The sequence below is a fragment of the Pogoniulus pusillus genome, chromosome 41 (genome assembly GCF_015220805.1).
Source record: "Pogoniulus pusillus isolate bPogPus1 chromosome 41, bPogPus1.pri, whole genome shotgun sequence".
NCBI classification, from domain to species: domain Eukaryota; kingdom Metazoa; phylum Chordata; class Aves; order Piciformes; family Lybiidae; genus Pogoniulus; species Pogoniulus pusillus.
In genome coordinates this window covers 2,447,219-2,463,805 of record NC_087304.1, presented here as the reverse complement: position 1 = coordinate 2,463,805, position 16,587 = coordinate 2,447,219, and the positions used below count along the sequence as shown (strand labels likewise).

Sequence of the window (16,587 nt, the reverse complement as noted above, 5' to 3'; positions counted from 1 at the left end):
GCAGCTGAGTCTAGCTGAGAGGTGTCCCTGCCCATGGCAGGGGGTGGGAGGAGATGAGCTCTGAGCTCCCTGACAACCTGAGCCCTTCCAGGGTTCTAGGACCTGCAGCCTTTAGCTGCTCTCAAGGCCTTGGGGCAGAGCTCCCTTCAGAACCTGAAGCACTGAGGTCCTGCTCAGATCCTGCAGCACCAAGCTGGGGCTGCTCTGCCCAGCTGTGAAGTCCAAGCTCTGCCACCTCCTGCACCTTCCTGCTTCCACCCCCACAGGCTCAGCCACTCTCTCCCCGTGGCTCAGGCAGCTTCTTGCCCCTCACAGCAACACCCAGGCCCTGCCCCCACACTGCTCCTCACAGCCCACCAGCAAAGCAAGGCAGGTTTCCTCCTAGTCCCAAGGGAATGGAACAGGCTCTGCCATGCATCCTCCTGCCACAGCTTCTCCCAACAGATGGGCACAAAGCAGGTGGCTCACTTGAAGGCTAAGCCCAGGAAGGTTCTGACTGCCAGCCCAGGCTGAGCAACAGTAACTCTGTGGTCTCCCCCAGCAGGGAACACTTTCCCCTTGCCCAGCACCTTGCCCAGCTCCACAGTTAATGTTTACTGCCAAGAAGCTGTGGTTCAGCTCAGTTCTCCCTCCCCAGCCCTGCCTGCCTGGTGCCAAAGCTAAGGGGCAGCCATGCAGAGGTGAACTTCAGCCTGGGCTCTGGGCAGAGCAAGGCTCAGCATCACCTCCTCGCCCTGCCTCTAACAGCAGGATGGCAACAGCAGCAGGAGCCCAGGCTGCAGGGCTCTCTTCCCAGCTCTGCCACCAAGGACAAGGACCTGGGCAGCCCTGCCAGCTGGGAACGATGCCCAGGGCTCTGCTCAGAGGGCTGCAACTGCCTGCCCATCCCCAGGGAAGGCAGAAGGTAGCCCTGGAGAGGCTTCCACACACACAGCTCCTCCAGGGCTCCACAGCCCAAAGCCTGCTGAGATGATGTGGCAGAGCAGTCACAACCTCTCCAGCCCTCTGCCCACATCCAGCAGCCTCCTGCTCTTACCTCTGCCCTCTGCCCACATCCAGCACCCTCCTGCTCTTACCTCTGCCCTCTGCCCACATCCAGCAGCCTCCTCCTCTTACCTCTGCCCTCTGTAGAGCAGCCACAACCTCTCCAGCCCCCTGCCCACATCCAGCACCCTCCTGCTCTTACCTCTGCCCTCTACAGAGCAGCCACAACCTCTCCAGCCCTCTGCCCACATCCAGCACCCTCCTGCTCTTACCTCTGCTGGGAGCTGTGTTGCTGGCACTGGCTCCACATCCTGCCCTTTGAAATCCACTGCAGCTTCTCTCACACCATTACCCATACCAGTTGCACTTCCAAGTGGGCAGCAGAGCTACAGCTCCTGAGGGGAGAAGAGGAGGGGAAAAAGCAACATTTAGCATCAGGTGCAGCTCCTTGTGCTAGGAGCAGCAAGCAGCTCCAGGGCTGTTCTCAGCAGCAAACTCCCATCCCAGCTCCAGGAGGAAGAGCACTGCCAGGACCCACCTCTGTCCTGAGGACAGGCTGAGGGTGTTGTGACCTGGAGAAGGCTCCAGAGGGACCTCAGAGCTGCTGCCAGGGTCTGAAGGGATCCTGCAGGGAGGCTGCAGAGAGACTTTTGCTGAGGGGCTCTGAGGCAGGCCCAGGGGGAATGGTTTGGAGCTGAGGCAGAGCAGGGGGAGAGTGGAGCTGAGGAAGGAGTTGTGCAGTGTGAGGGTGCTGAGAGCCTGGCCCAGGCTGCCCAGGGAGGCTGTGGCTGCCTCCTTGCTGGGGGTGCTCAAGGCCAGGCTGGGTGAGGACTTGAGCAACCTGTGCTGGTGGGAGGGGTCCTTGCCCATGGCAGGGGTTTGGAGCTGGATGAGATTTGAGCTTCTCTCCTACCCAACCCATTCTGTGGCACTTCCAGGACCCTTTCCTTCAAGGTGCAAGTGGAGGGCACTTGGATGCTGTGCCAACCATCAAGACTCTTTTGAGCCCAGAAGGAGCCCAGCTGCAAGTTCCCACATCCAGGTAGCCTCAGGGCTCTGGAGAGGAGAAGCAGATCCTGCTCCTCCAGCCCTGAACTTGACTGCTGAGCATCCAGACATGGGAGAAGGCAGCCAGAAACTTAAAACCCAGCCCTGGAGAGTGGGGAAAAAATAGTCCTAGGAGTCAGGGGCTGTAGGGCTGGCAGCAGCTGGGGGCTATTTTAGGAAGGGGTGATCCAGTGCCTCACACGTGCCACAGGGGCTGCTTGGTGACACCACTGACAGCACAGCTCCTGCTCCTCACAGCTGCACTCTGCCTGTCCCAGAGTGCCAGCAGGGTGAGGGTTCATAGAATCACTGAACCGAGCAGGCTGGCAGAGAGCTCCAAGCTCCAACAGCCCAACCCAGCCCCCAGCCCTGCCCAGGCACCAGACCATGGCACTCAGTGCCCCAGCCAGGCTTGGCTGCAACACCTCCAGCCACAGCCACTCCACCACCTCCCTGGGCAGCCCATTCCAGTGCCAATCACTCTCTCTGACAACAACCTCCTAACAACATCCAGCCTCAACCTGCCCTGCCACAGCTTCAGCCTGGGGCCCCTTCTTCTGGCCCTGCCTGCCTGGCAGCAGAGCCCAACCCCACCTGGCTACAGCCTCCCTGCAGGCAGCTGCAGGCAGCAATCAGCTCTGCCCTCAGCCTCCTCTGCTGCAGGCTGCACCCCCCCAGCTCCCTCAGCCTCTCCTCACAGGGCTGTGCTCCAGGCCCCTCCCCAGCCTTGCTGCCCTTCTCCAAACACCTTCCAGCACCTCAACAGCTCTCCTGACTTGAGGAACTCAGAAGTGGACACAAAGAGCTTCCAACCCCCCCTGGCCATTGTGCTCCTGGGCAAACTGCTGTGGGTGCCCTGCTAGGGTAGGGGGGGTTGGGCTGGGTGAGCTCCAGACGTCCCTTCTAACCCTCCCCCCATGCTGGAGCTCTGCAGAGCACAAACTGTTTGCTGTGTCTCATCACCAGCTGCACTTTCCTCCTTTCCTTCTGCTCTTACCTGGAATTTGCCCTGCCAAACAATGGCTCTCAGCACAAGCATGAAAGGAATCAGAGGTGGAGATGTCATCCCTGGCTGCCTCCAATCCAGATATGTAGGTCATGATATCAGATTTCTCTCCCTACCAAAAATAACCCCAACACCCCCCCCCAGCCCCATCCCCACCCCCCCCCAGCAATAGCAATCATGCTAAAGAGCTTAGGGAGGCAAAATGCAACTGGAGTTTGAAGCATGATTTTGAAAGCTGATGAAGGAAGAGATGATAACAACAACCCTGAGTGCCATGGACAGAGGCACTGAGTGCAGCCTCAGCCAGTTTGCTGCCCACACCAAGCTGAGTGCTGCAGCAGCCAGGCTGGAGGGCAGGATCCAGCCAGAGGGAGCTGGGCAGGCTGCAGAGGTGGGCACAAGCCAAGCTCAGGAGGTGCAACAAGACCAAGGGCAAGGTCCTGCAGCTGGGGCGAGGCAATGCCAAGCACCAATCCAGGCTGGGCAGTGCCAGGCTGCAGAGCAGCCCTGAGCAGAGGCACTTGGGGGTGCTGCTGGAGGAGAAGCTCAGCAGGAGCCAGCAGTGTGCACTGCAGCCCAGAGAGCCAAGCAGAGCCTGGGCTGCAGCAGCAGCAGTGTGGCCAGCAGGGCCAGGGAGGGGATTCTGCCCCTCTGCTCTGCTCTGCTGAGAGCCCACCTGGAGTCCTGCATCCAGCTCTGGAGCCCCTGGGCCAAGAGGGCTGTGGAGATGCTGGAGAGTGTCCAGAGCAGGGCCAGGAGGATGCTGAGAGGCTGCAGCAGCTCTGCTGTGAGCACAGACTGAAAGAGTTGGGGCTGTGCAGGCTGCAGCAGAGGAGGCTCCCAGGGGACCTTCTTGTGGCCTGCCAGGATCTGAAGGGGGCTCCAAAAAAGCTGGGGAGGGACTTTTGAGGCTGTGAGGGAGTGGCAGGAGTGGGGGGGATGGAGCAGAGCTGGAGGTGGGGAGAGTGAGGCTGGAGGTGAGGAGGAAGTTGTTGAGCAGGAGAGTGGTGAGAGCCTGGCAGGGGTTGCCCAGGGAGGTGGTTGAGGCCCCATGGCTGGAGGTGTTTGAGGCCAGGCTGGCTGAGGCTGTGTGCAGCCTGCTCTAGGGTAGGGTGTCCCTGGGCATGGCAGGGGTTGGCACTGCCTGCTCCTTGTGCTCCCTTCCAACCCTGCCTGGTTCTATGAGTGGAAGGGAATTTTGGGCACTGAGCTGATGCCACAAAGCCTGAGCTGAGTTTTGAACTCCTCCATGCCTCAGGATGCCCTCCCCTCACTCAGGGATGTTCTCTTTGATCCCACTCAGACAAGTTTGGGTTGATTCTCAGTGCCTGATGCCCTGAGCTCACTAACACCTCCCTGCCTGCTCACACCCCCCACATACAAACAGCCTCTGAAGTCACAGCTCCCTGGGAATGAGTTGGAAAGGACCTTTAAGACCATCCAGCTCCAACCCCCTTGCCATGGGCAGGGACATTTCCACCAGCCTGACTTATTCAGAGGTCTCCAACCTGGCCTTGAAAGCACCTCCAGGCAGGAGGTATCCACAGCCTCCTTGGGCAGCCTCAATGGATTTGGGAAGCTTCTGCACACAACCATCAGCTCTGCTTCCAGAGAGCAGGGGAAAGGAAAGGGGAAAGCTTCAAGGTTAGCTGAGGATTGGATTTCAACTGGCAGAGGGGAGACTGAAAGTGGATGTGAGGAGGAAGCTGTTGGTAGGGAGGGTGGTGGGAGACTGGCACAGGTTGAGGGTGCTGAGACACTGGCACAGGTTGAGGGTGGTGAGACTGGCACAGGCTGAGGGTGGTGAGACACTGGCACAGGTTGAGGGTGGTGAGATACTGGCACAGGTTGAGGGTGGTGAGACTGGCACAGGTTGAGGGTGGTGAGAGACTGGCACAGGTTGAGGGTGGTGAGACACTGGCATAGGTTGAGGGTGGTGAGACCCTGGCACAGGTTGAGGGTGCTGAGACACTGGCACAGGTTGAGGGTGGTGAGACACTGGCACAGGTTGAGGGTGGTGAGAGACTGGCACAGGTTGAAGGTGGTGAGACACTGGCACAGGTTGAAGGTGGTGAGAGACTGGCACAGGTTGAGGGTGGTGAGAGACTGGCACAGGTTGAGGGTGGTGAGAGACTGGCACAGGTTGAAGGTGGTGAGACACTGGCACAGGTTGAAGGTGGTTAGACACTGGCACAGGTTGAGGGTGGTGAGACTGCCCAGCCTGGATTGGTGCTTGGGCTGGGGCAGCTCTCACCTCTCTGGGCACCACTCTCTACATCAAAAACTTCTCCCTTAGGTCTGGGCTGACTCTTCCCTAAATCCAGCTCTGATGTCAGCACCCAGCCCTCAGTGCATGGTGTTGGGAGCAGGCTGAGCCCTGGGGGGATCCAGACAAGCAGCCCTGGCACAGTGCAGGGTGGTGCTGAGCTGCAGGTGGCTCTGGCCCCTTGGCTCAGGAGCAGGAGGATTGCTGTGGGACCATGGAGGGGACATAGGCAGGAGCAGCTCTGCTGTGAGCACAGGCTGGGAGAGTTTGGGGCTGTGCAGCCTGGAGAGGAGAAGGCTTTGAGGAGACCTTGGAGTGGCCTTCCAGGATCTGAAGGGGGCAACAGGAGGGTTGGGAAGAGACTATTGGCAAGGGCTTGGAATGAGAGGAGAAGGAGGAGGAGGAGGAATGGGTTTGGAGTGGCAGAGGGGAGACTGAAAGTGGATGTTAGGAAGAAGTTGTTGGCAGGGAGGGTGGGGAGAGACTGGCACAGGGTGAGGGTGGGGAGAGACTGGCACAGGTTGAGGGTGGTGAGACTCTGGCACAGGTTGCCCAGGGAGGTTGTGGAGCACAGAAGCACCCAATGTGATCAAAGATCACATTGGGTGCTTCTGTGCTCCACAACCTCCCTGGAGGTGTTCAGCACCAGGCTGGATGAGGCCTTGAGTGACCTCTTCTAGTGGGAGATGTCCTTACCTATAGCAGGGAGGTTGGAACTGGCTGAGCTTTGAGGTCCCTCCCAACCCAAACCATCCTATCAGGTCTCCTTATCACTGCATCTGGTTCCAGCCTCCTCCCTCAGGGAGCTTCTGATCAGGAAAGAAAACTGCTGGAGAAGGAGAGGTGAAAAGTTGAAGAGGTTTAATGGGTAACAGATGCTCTGCCCTGACCTCAAAGCTGAGGCTGCTTTGTTGGAAGCACCAAGCACAGGTTCCAGCAGAAGGCTCTGCCTGGAGCTTTGCCTCACAGGCTCAGAGGATGTCAGGGGTTGGAAGGGAGCCAAAGAGATCATTGAGTTCAACCCCCCCTGCCGGAGCAGCACCATCCAACCCAGCTCAGGGCACACAGGAACACATCCAGACAGGCCTGGGAAGGCTCCACACAAGGAGACTCCACAACCTCTCTGGGCAGCCTGTGCCAGGGCTCTGGGACCCTTCCAGCCAAGAAGTTGCCCTTGTGCTGAGCTGGAACCTCCTGTGCTGCAGCTTCCATCCACTGCTGCTTGTCCTGTGCCAGGGAGCAGTGAGCAGAGCCTGTCCCCCCCTCCTGACCCCCAGCCCTCAGAGATTGAGGAGCATTGATTCAATCCTCTCTCAGTCTTCTCTTCTGCAGCCTAAGCAGCCCCAGGGCCCTCAGCCTCTCCTCACCAGCTCCAGTCCCCTCATCATCCTCACAGCTCTCCCTTGGACTCTCTCCAGCAGTTCCTGTCCCTCTGCAACTGGGGAGCCCCAAACTGAAGGCAGTGCTCAAGATGAGGTCTCAGCAGGGCAGAGCAGAGGGGCAGGAGAACCTCCCTGGCTCTGCTGGGCACACTCTGCTCAATGCCCCCCAGGCTCCCATTGGCCTCTTGGCCCCCAGGGCACATTGCTGCCCATGGATGCTCTCCCCCAGCACTCCCAGCTCCCTCTGCCCAGGGCTGCTCTCCAGCAGTCACCTCCAGCCTGCACTGCTGCAGTTTAGTTCTCCTCCCCAGGTGCAGGACTCTGCACTTGGCCTTGTTGGACCTCAGCTGGCTCCTCTGTGCCCAGCTCTGTCTGCCCAGGGCTCTGTGCCCAGCTCCCTGTGCCCAGCTCTGTCTCTCCAGGGCTCTGTGCCCAGCTCCCTGTGCCCAGCTCTGTCTGCCCAGGGCTCTGTGCTCAGCTCCCTGTGCCCAGCTCTGTCTGCCCAGGGCTCTGTGCCCAGCTCCCTGTGCCCAGCTCTGTCTGCCCAGGCCTCTGTGCCCAGCTCTGTCTCTGCAGGGCTCTGTGCCCAGCTCCCTGTGCCCAGCTCTGTCTCTCCAGGGCTCTGTGCCCAGCTCCCTGTGCCCAGCTCTGTCTGCCCAGGGCTCTGTGCCCAGCTCCCTGTGCCCAGCTCTGTCTCTCCAAGGCTCTGTGCCCAGCTCCCTGTGCCCAGCTCTGTCTCTCCAGGGCTCTGTGCCCAGCTCCCTGTGCCCAGATCTGTCTGCTCAGGGCTCTGTGCCCAGCTCTGTTCATCCAGGCCTCTGTGCCCAGCTCCCTGTGCCCAGATCTGGCTCTCCAGGGCTCTGTGCCCAGCTCCCTGTGCCCAGCTCTGTCTCTCCAAGGCTCTGTGCCCAGCTCCCTGTGCCCAGCTCTGTTCCTCCAGGGCTCTGTGCCCAGCTCTGTTCCTCCAGGGCTCTGTGCCCAGCTCCCTGTGCCCAGCTCTGTCTCTCCAGGGCTCTGTGCCCAGCTCCCTGTGCCCAGCTCTGGCTCTCCAGGCCTCTCTGGATGGCCTCACAGCCTGCAGCTCTCTCAGCCAAGCCTCCCAGCTTGCTGTCAGCAGCAAACCTGCTGTCAGACTCTGTCTGTCTGTCTGTGCCCTCAGCAATGGCACTGATGCAGATGCTGAACAGCTTCAGAGCCAGCACTGATCCCTGGGGGACTCCACTGCTCACAGCTCCCCAGCTGGCCCTGGCACCACTGATCACCACTCTCTGACCTCTGCCTTGCAGCCAGTTCCTGACCCACCTCACTGCCTGCTCTTCCCCCCCACACTTCCTGAGCTTGCTCCCCAGGATCTCAGGGGAGATGGTGCCAGAGGCCTTGCAGAGGTCAAGGCAGACTCCATCCACTGCTCTCCCTCCATCTATGCCATCCCATCCCATCATGCTATCAGGTTAGCCAAGCCTGATTTTCCCCTCCTGATAAGCTTCTTCTCTTCCAAGTGCCTTGAGATGCCCTCCAGAAGGAGCTGCTCCTTAGCTCAGTCCCAAAGATCCTCTCCCCTGCTGTCAAGGGGCAGCTCAGGGCAGCTCAGGCCCCACCTTTGTGGCCTCTCAAAGGGATGCACTCAGCTGCAAAGGTCAGGTCTGGGATGGTCCTCTGAGCCCTGAGGGCTCTTCTCAGGCGTCCTGCCCCTGCAGAAACAGCTGAGTGGAAACATTCAGAGCACCACTGAGGCTGGAGAAGGTCTCCAAGGTGGAGGCTGCAAAGATGCAGAGGGGACTGGAACACCTCTGATGAGGAAGGGCTGAGAGGAAGGCAAGGGAGGGGATTCTGCCTCTCTACCCTGCTCTCCTCAGACCCCATCTGCAGTCCTGGGGGCAGTTCTGGAGCCCCCAACACAAGCAGGACATGGAAGTGTTGGAGCCAGTCCAGAGGAGGTCACCAAGATGCTGAGAGGGCTGCAGCAGCTCTGCTCTGAGCACAGGCTGAGAGAGTTGGGGCTGTGCAGCCTGGAGAGGAGAAGGCTTGGAGGAGACCTTGGAGTGGCCTTGCAGGAGCTGAAGGAGGCTTCAGGAGGGCTGGGGAGGGACTATTGATAAGGGCTTGGAATGAGAGGAGGAGGAGGAGGAGGAGGAATGGGTTTGGAGTGGCAAAGGGGAGATTGAGAGTGGATGTTAGGAAGAAGTTGTTGGCAGGGAGGGTGGTGAGAGACTGGCACAGGTTGAGGGTGGTGAGAGACTGGCACAGGTTGCCCAGGGAGGTTGTGGAGCACAGAAGCACCCAATGTGATCAAAGATCACATTGGGTGCTTCTGTGCTCCACAACCTCCCTGGAGGTGTTCAGCACCAGGCTGGATGAGGCCTTGAGTGACCTCTTCTAGTGGGAGCTGTCCCTGCCTAAGGCAGGGTTGGAACTGGCTGAGCTTTGAGCTCCCTTCCAACCCAAACCAGTCTATGATTGGGGTTAGAGTGGAGCAGAGCAGCCTGAGAGGGATCTCAGCAACACTGATCAACATCTCCAGGGTTGGGTGCCAGGAGGGCAGGACAGGAGCAAGTCCTGGGCAAGCTGCTGTGGGTTGGGTGCCAGGACAGGACAGGAGCAAGCCCTGGGCAAGCTGCTGTGGGTTGGGTGTCAGGAGGACAGGACAGGAGCAAGCCCTGGGCAAGCTGCTGTGGGTTGGGTGCCAGGACAGGACAGGAGCAAGTCCTGGGCAAGCTGCTGTGGGTTGGGTGTCAGGAGGACAGGAGCAAGCCCTGGGCAAGCTGCTGTGGGTTGGGTGTCAGGAGGGCAGGAGCAAGTCCTGGGCAAGCTGCTGTGGGTTGGGTGCCAGGACAGGACAGGAGCAAGTCCTGGGCAAGCTGCTGTGGGTTGGGTGTCAGGAGGACAGGAGCAAGCCCTGGGCAAGCTGCTGTGGGTTGGGTGTCAGGAGGGCAGGAGCAAGTCCTGGGCAAGCTGCTGTGGGTTGGGTGTCAGGACAGGACAGGAGCAAGTCCTGGGCAAGCTGCTGTGGGTTGAGTGTCAGGAGGACAGGACAGGAGCAAGTCCTGGGCAAGCTGCTGTGGGTTGGGTGTCAGGAGGACAGGAGCAAGCCCTGGGCAAGCTGCTGTGGGTTGGGTGTCAGGAGGACAGGAGCAAGCCCTGGGCAAGCTGCTGTGGGTTGGGTGTCAGGAGGGCAGGACAGGAGCAAGTCCTGGGCAAGCTGCTGTGGGTTGGGTGTCAGGAGGACAGGACAGGAGCAAGTCCTGGGCAAGCTGCTGTGGGTTGGGTGCCAGGGCAGGACAGGAGCAAGTCCTGGGCAAGCTGCTGTGGGTTGGGTGCCAGGACAGGACAGGAGCAAGTCCTGGGCAAGCTGCTGTGGGTTGGGTGTCAGGAGGGCAGGAGCAAGTCCTGGGCAAGCTGCTGTGGGTTGGGTGTCAGGAGGACAGGAGCAAGTCCTGGGCAAGCTGCTGTGGGTTGGGTGTCAGGAGGGCAGGAGCAAGTCCTGAGCAAGCTGCTGTGGGTTGGGTGCCAGGACAGGACAGGAGCAAGTCCTGGGCAAGCTGCTGTGGGTTGGGTGTCAGGAGGGCAGGACAGGAGCAAGTCCTGGGCAAGCTGCTGTGGGTTGAGTGTCAGGAGGACAGGACAGGAGCAAGTCCTGGGCAAGCTGCTGTGGGTTGGGTGTCAGGAGGACAGGAGCAATTCCTGGGCAAGCTGCTGTGGGTTGGGTGCCAGGAGGGCAGGAGCAAGTCCTGGGCAAGCTGCTGTGGGTTGGGTGCCAGGACAGGACAGGAGCAAGTCCTGGGCAAGCTGCTGTGGGTTGGGTGTCAGGAGGGCAGGACAGGAGCAAGTCCTGGGCAAGCTGCTGTGGGTTGAGTGTCAGGAGGACAGGACAGGAGCAAGTCCTGGGCAAGCTGCTGTGGGTTGGGTGCCAGGACAGGACAGGAGCAAGTCCTGGGCAAGCTGCTGTGGGTTGGGTGTCAGGAGGGCAGGACAGGAGCAAGTCCTGGGCAAGCTGCTGTGGGTTGGGTGTCAGGACAGGACAGGAGCAAGTCCTGGGCAAGCTGCTGTGGGTTGGGTGTCAGGAGGACAGGAGCAAGTCCTGGGCAAGCTGCTGTGAGTTGAGTGTCAGGAGGACAGGAGCAAGCCCTGGGCAAGCTGCTGTGGGTTGAGTGTCAGGAGGACAGGAGCAAGTCCTGGGCAAGCTGCTGTGGGTTGGGTGTCAGGAGGACAGGACAGGAGCAAGCCCTGGGCAAGCTGCTGTGGGTTGGGTGTCAGGAGGACAGGAGCAAGTCCTGGGCAAGCTGCTGTGGGTTGGGTGTCAGGAGGGCAGGACAGGAGCAAGTCCTGGGCAAGCTGCTGTGGGTTGGGTGCCAGGAGGGCAGGAGCAAGTCCTGGGCAAGCTGCTGTGGGTTGGGTGTCAGGAGGACAGGAGCAAGTCCTGGGCAAGCTGCTGTGGGTTGGGTGTCAGGAGGGCAGGACAGGAGCAAGTCCTGGGCAAGCTGCTGTGGGTTGGGTGTCAGGAGGACAGGAGCAAGTCCTGGGCAAGCTGCTGTGGGTTGGGTGTCAGGAGGGCAGGAGCAAGTCCTGGGCAAGCTGCTGTGGGTTGGGTGTCAGGAGGGCAGGACAGGAGCAAGCCCTGGGCAAGCTGCTGTGGGTTGGGTGCCAGGAGGGCAGGACAGGAGCAAGCCCTGGGCAAGCTGCTGTGGGTTGGGTGTCAGGAGGGCAGGACAGGAGCAAGTCCTGGGCAAGCTGCTGTGGGTTGGGTGCCAGGAGGGCAGGACAGGAGCAAGTCCTGGGCAAGCTGCTGTGGGTTGGGTGCCAGGAGGGCAGGACAGGAGCAAGTCCTGGGCAAGCTGCTGTGGGTTGGGTGTCAGGAGGGCAGGACAGGAGCAAGTCCTGGGCAAGCTGCTGTGGGTTGGGTGCCAGGAGGGCAGGACAGGAGCAAGTCCTGGGCAAGCTGCTGTGGGTTGGGTGCCAGGAGGGCAGGACAGGAGCAAGTCCTGGGCAAGCTGCTGTGGGTTGGGTGTCAGGAGGACAGGACAAGAGCAAGCCCTGGGCAAGCTGCTGTGGGTGACCCTGCTCTGGCAGAGAGATTTGGACTGGGTGATCTCCAGGGCTCCCTCCCAACCCCACCATGCTGTGACTCTGTGATCCTGGAGAGCATTTCCAGCTTCCACGAGTGGGTGGTTCAAGCCCTGGGAGCTGTGCACAGCAGCACCTCCTGCCCTGCCAGACCTCCCTGCGACACCAACCTGCTGAAGTCAGAGGTCACCTCTAGGGCAGAATGGGTCTCACCCAGGTACAAATGACTCTGTACAACCCCACCCAGAAGGCAGCAGCTTCCCTCCTCCCTCAGCAGCCTCATTTGTTGCCTCATTATGTCATTAACATCCCTAATGAAGGGCTGCAGTGAAAGGAAGAGGGAAGCAAAGCCGAGGGGCTGGCTGCAGAATCACAGAGCCAGGCAGGGTTGGAAGGGAGCACAAGGAGCAGGCAGTGCCAACCCCTGCCATGCCCAGGGACACCCTACCCTAGAGCAGGCTGCACACAGCCTCAGCCAGCCTGGCCTCAAACACCTCCAGCCATGGGGCCTCAACCACCTCCCTGGGCAACCCCTGCCAGGCTCTCACCACTCTCCTGCTCAACAACTTCCTCCTCACCTCCAGCCTCACTCTCCCCACCTCCAGCTCTGCTCCATCCCCCCCACTCCTGACACTCCCTCACAGCCTCAAAAGTCCCTCCCCAGCTTTTTTGGAGCCCCCTTCAAGTCCTGGCAGGCCACAAGAAGGTCCCCTGGGAGCCTCCTCTGCTCCAGCCTGCACAGCCCCAACTCTTTCAGGCTGTGCTCACAGCAGAGCTGCTGCAGCCTCTCAGCATCCTCCTGGCCCTGCTCTGGACACTCTCCAGCATCTCCACAGCCCTCTTGGCCCAGGGGCTCCAGAGCTGGATGCAGGACTCCAGGTGGGCTCTCAGCAGAGCAGAGCAGAGGGGCAGAATCCCCTCCCTGGCCCTGCTGGCCACACTGCTGCTGCTGCAGCCCAGGCTCTGCTTGGCTCTCTGGGCTGCAAGTGCACACTGCTGGCTCCTGCTGAGCTTCTCCTCCAGCAGCACCCCCAAGTGCCTCTGCTCAGGGCTGCTCTCCAGCCTGGCACTGCCCAGCCTGGATTGGTGCTTGGCATTGCCTCCAGCCAGCTGCAGGACCTTGTCCTTGGTCTTGTTGCACCTCCTGAGCTTGGCTTGTGCCCACCTCTGCAGCCTGCCCAGCTCCCTCTGGCTGGATCCTGCCCTCCAGCCTGGCTGCTGCACCACACAGCTTGGAGCCCCCTTCAAACCCTGGCAGGCCACAAGAAGGTCCCCTGGGAGCCTCCTCTGCTCCAGCCTGCACAGCCCCAACTGTTTCAGGCTGTGCTCACAGCAGAGCTGCTGCAGCCCTCTGCCTCATCCCAGCAGCCCCCAAAAGTGCTGCCAGGTTTTCCCAGGCAGGCTGAAGCTAAGCAGCACCCAGGGAAGTTGCTCAATTAGGTTTCCCTTCGATTGTTGTTAAACTGAGCACTTGAGCCTGACAAGGAGAGAGAGAGAGGAGAGAGCTGTGCTGAGAGCTGAGCTTCCTGCAGCCTTCCCTTCAGCCTTGGAGCAAAGCATCACAGACAACAAAGAATCCCAGCCCCAAAAAGGGCTGCAAGGCTCAGAAGAGGAGAGGGTGGACTGGAAGGAGCTGCCCCCTGAGGTCCAGCTTTGCTGAAGCCATTCAAACTGCAGCCCAGAGCTGCCCTGCAGCCTCAGCTCTCTCTACTCACATTCATCTTCCAGCTGCATGCAAATCTGCTCCCCGGACAGCAGCCACCAACAGTCCTCTGCACTGCTTCCTTTAAAGGGTCTCCCCAGAAGCTGGTCAGAGTCACTGACTCAAAGACTCCCCTAAATTACACCACCTGGAAGAGTTTCATTCCCCTCATCCCCACCCCCCCCAGGTGCTTCCTTAGCTCCCCAGCACGAAATCAATCTTCCTGCTGCTGCCTCAAGCCAGAGCCAGCTCAAGGCTGCCCATAAAAGCAAGGCTAAAGAGCCCAAAGCTTTGCAGGGTTTCAGATGAGCTGCTCTGTGCCAAGGCAGTTCCAGCCCTGGTTAAATGCCAGCCTGTGCCAGCAGAGCCAGCAGCATTATTCAGGCAGGGTTCAGGAGGCTCAGGGCTTGAAGGAAGCTTGGGAGGGAGGCAGGGAGCAGAGGGAATCTTGGCAAGGCAGAACAGGACTTCATTCTTCAGCTGCTGGAAGGAGGCTGCTGCTGGGAACACCTCAGCCAGGCCTTCCCCAGCCAAAACCAACTGAAGCCCAACTCTTATCTGCTAGACAGATAACAGCTTTATCTGCTGGAGAAGGCAGCACTTCAAGCAGGGCACTGACCCCAGAGGGCTCAGCCCTCCCCGTGTGGCTGGCAGCAGTCAGGAGCAGGAGGCAGAACAACAACCAAGCAGGCAGACAGTGGAAGGTGTGGGGTGGGATGGGGAGAGAGGACAGCAGCACCTGGCTGAGGGAGCTGGGGCTGAGAGCCTGCAGAAGGAGAGAGGAGGAGAAGGGAGAGAGGAGGAGAAGGGAGAGAGGAGGAGAAGGGAGAGAGGAGGAGAGGGGAGAGAGGAGGAGAAGAAGGAGAGGAGAAGAAGGGAGAGAGGAGGAGAAGGGAGAGAGGAGGAGAAGGGAGAGAGGAGGAGAAGGGAGAGAGGAGGAGAAGGGAGAGAGGAGGAGAGGGGAGAGAGGAGAAGGGAGAGAGGAGGAGAAGGGAGAGAGGAGGAGAAGGGAGAGAGGAGGAGAAGGGAGAGAGGAGGAGAAGGGAGAGAGGAGGAGAAGGGAGAGAGGAGGAGAGGGGAGAGAGGAGGAGAGGGGAGAGAGGAGGAGAGGGGAGAAAGGAGGAGAAGAGAGAGAGGAGAAGGGAGAGAGGAGGAGAGGGGAGAGAGGAAAAGGGAGAGAGGAGGAGAAGGGAGAGAGGAGGAGAAGGGAGAGAGGAGGAGAAGGGAGAGAGGAGGAGAAGGGAGAGAGGGCAGCCCCAGAGGGGATCTCCAGGTGTTGAAACATCTCAAGGTGGAGGTGATGAGGATGGATGGGGCTGGGCTCTCTTTACCATGGCCAGGGACAGGACAAGAGGCAAGGGGCACAAACTGGCAGCCAGAAGGTTCCACTTGGATAGGAGGAGAAAACTCCTTGGTGTGAGGGTGCTGGAAGCCTGGAGCAGGCTGCTCAGAGAGGTTGTGGAGTCTCCTTGTCTGCAGAGCTGCCAACTCCTGCCCTGGGCATTGTGGGTGCCCTGTGGGTGCCCTGCTGGAGCAAGGAGGGGTGCAGGAGATGCTCTCCACAGCATCCAGGGGGACAGCTGAGGGCTGCAGCAGGTCCCACCCCAACCCTGCAGCCTGCTCCTGGCCAGCTTGTGGCTTCCTGTCACCTCTCCACCCTCGGTGCCAGAGCTGCTGCAGGTCCTTAGCACAGAATCAGCCAGGTGGAAGGGACCTCCAAGCTCATCCACTCCAACCTATCACCCAGCCCTGGCCAATCGACCTTCTGGAGCTCAGCCACACTTCAGGGCTGGGTGGCAGGAGGATGGCACCAGGCTCTGCTCAGTGGTGCCCAGAGACAGGGCACAAACTGCAGCAGCAGAAGCTGCATCTGAACCCAAGGAGGAGCCTGAAGAGTGCTGGAGGCCTGGAGCAGGCTGCCCAGAGAGGTTGATGGAGTCTCCTTGTCTGCAGAGCTTCCAAACCCCTGCCCTGGCACATTGTGCCCCTGGGCAAGCTGCCATGGGTGCCCTGCTGGAGCAAGGAGGGATGCAGGAGATGCTCTCCAGAGCATCCAGAGGGACCTGCAATGGCTGCAACCTGCTCCTGGCCAGGCTGTGGCTTCCTGCCACCTTTCTACCCTCAGTGCCAGAGCTGCTGCAGCACCTTCTTGGAGCTCAGCAACACTTCAGGGCTGGGTGGCAGGAGGATGGCACCAGGCTCTGCTCAGTGGTGCCCAGCAACAGGGCACAAACTGCAGCAGCAGAAGCTGCATCTAAACTCGAGGAGGAACTTCTGTGCCTGAAGGGTGCTGGAGGCCTGGAGCAGGCTGCCCAGAGAGGTTGATGGAGTCTCCTTGTCTGCAGAGCTTCCAAACCCCTGCCCTGGCATATGTGCCCCTGGGCAAGCTGCCGTGGGTGCCCTGCTGGAGCAAGGAGGGATGCAGGAGATGCTCTCCAGAGCATCCAGAGGGACCTGCAATGGCTGCAACCTGCTCCTGGCCAGGCTGTGGCTTCCTGCCACCTTTCTACCCTCAGTGTCAGAGCTGCTGCCCAGAGAAGTTGCAGAGTCTCCTTCTCTACAGAGCTTCCAACCCCTCCCTGGCACACTGTGCCCCTGGGCAAGCTGCTGTGGGTGCCCTGCTCTGGCAGGGGATGAGCTCCAGAGGTCCCTTCTCAACCCTCCCCATCCCATGACTCTACCTCAGAGCCAGCAGCACTCCCATGGCACTGACACACCACCAGGAGCTGCAGAGCAGCGAGGAGCAGAGGGTTTGAAGCACAACTAAAGAGCAAAGAACTCCTCCAGCACTCGGTGATTTTATGACCTGGAGCAAGCTGTTTGCTTGCTTTTCAGTTCACCTCAGCCCACCCCACAGAACAGAACGTCCCCTTCTGTGCCAGCTGCCAGGAAAGCATCACCTGGAAGGAAAGCATCACCTGGAAGATGGAGAGCAGCACTGCAGGGTGAAAACTTCAAGCACTGGCATCGTTTCCCCCCCCTCAGCTGGAGGTACAATGAGCAGCAAAGCTACCCAGGGGAGAACAGTTCTGGTTCCTGAGCTCTTTCCTGACTGTAAACCTGTCTGACCTGTACCAAGCCTATCTGCTTCAGCAGGCACCCACAGCCTGACAGCTGCACTGCTGCTTCACCTGAGGGT

At 60.1% G+C, this 16,587-nt stretch overlaps 1 protein-coding gene across 2 annotated transcripts in view; it reads right to left on the bottom strand.

Annotated features, from left to right (window-relative positions):
• Positions 1 to 16,587, bottom strand: part of SLC25A42 (solute carrier family 25 member 42) — a 29,473-nt gene that overhangs the window by 8,970 nt on the left and 3,916 nt on the right. For both annotated transcript variants that reach the window (XM_064175197.1, XM_064175198.1), the window contains exon 2: positions 1,257 to 1,379. In XM_064175197.1, coding sequence (XP_064031267.1) covers positions 1,257 to 1,340 — 84 coding nt within the window. In that variant the 5' untranslated portion in view covers positions 1,341 to 1,379. The remainder of the gene's footprint in view (positions 1 to 1,256; positions 1,380 to 16,587) is intronic.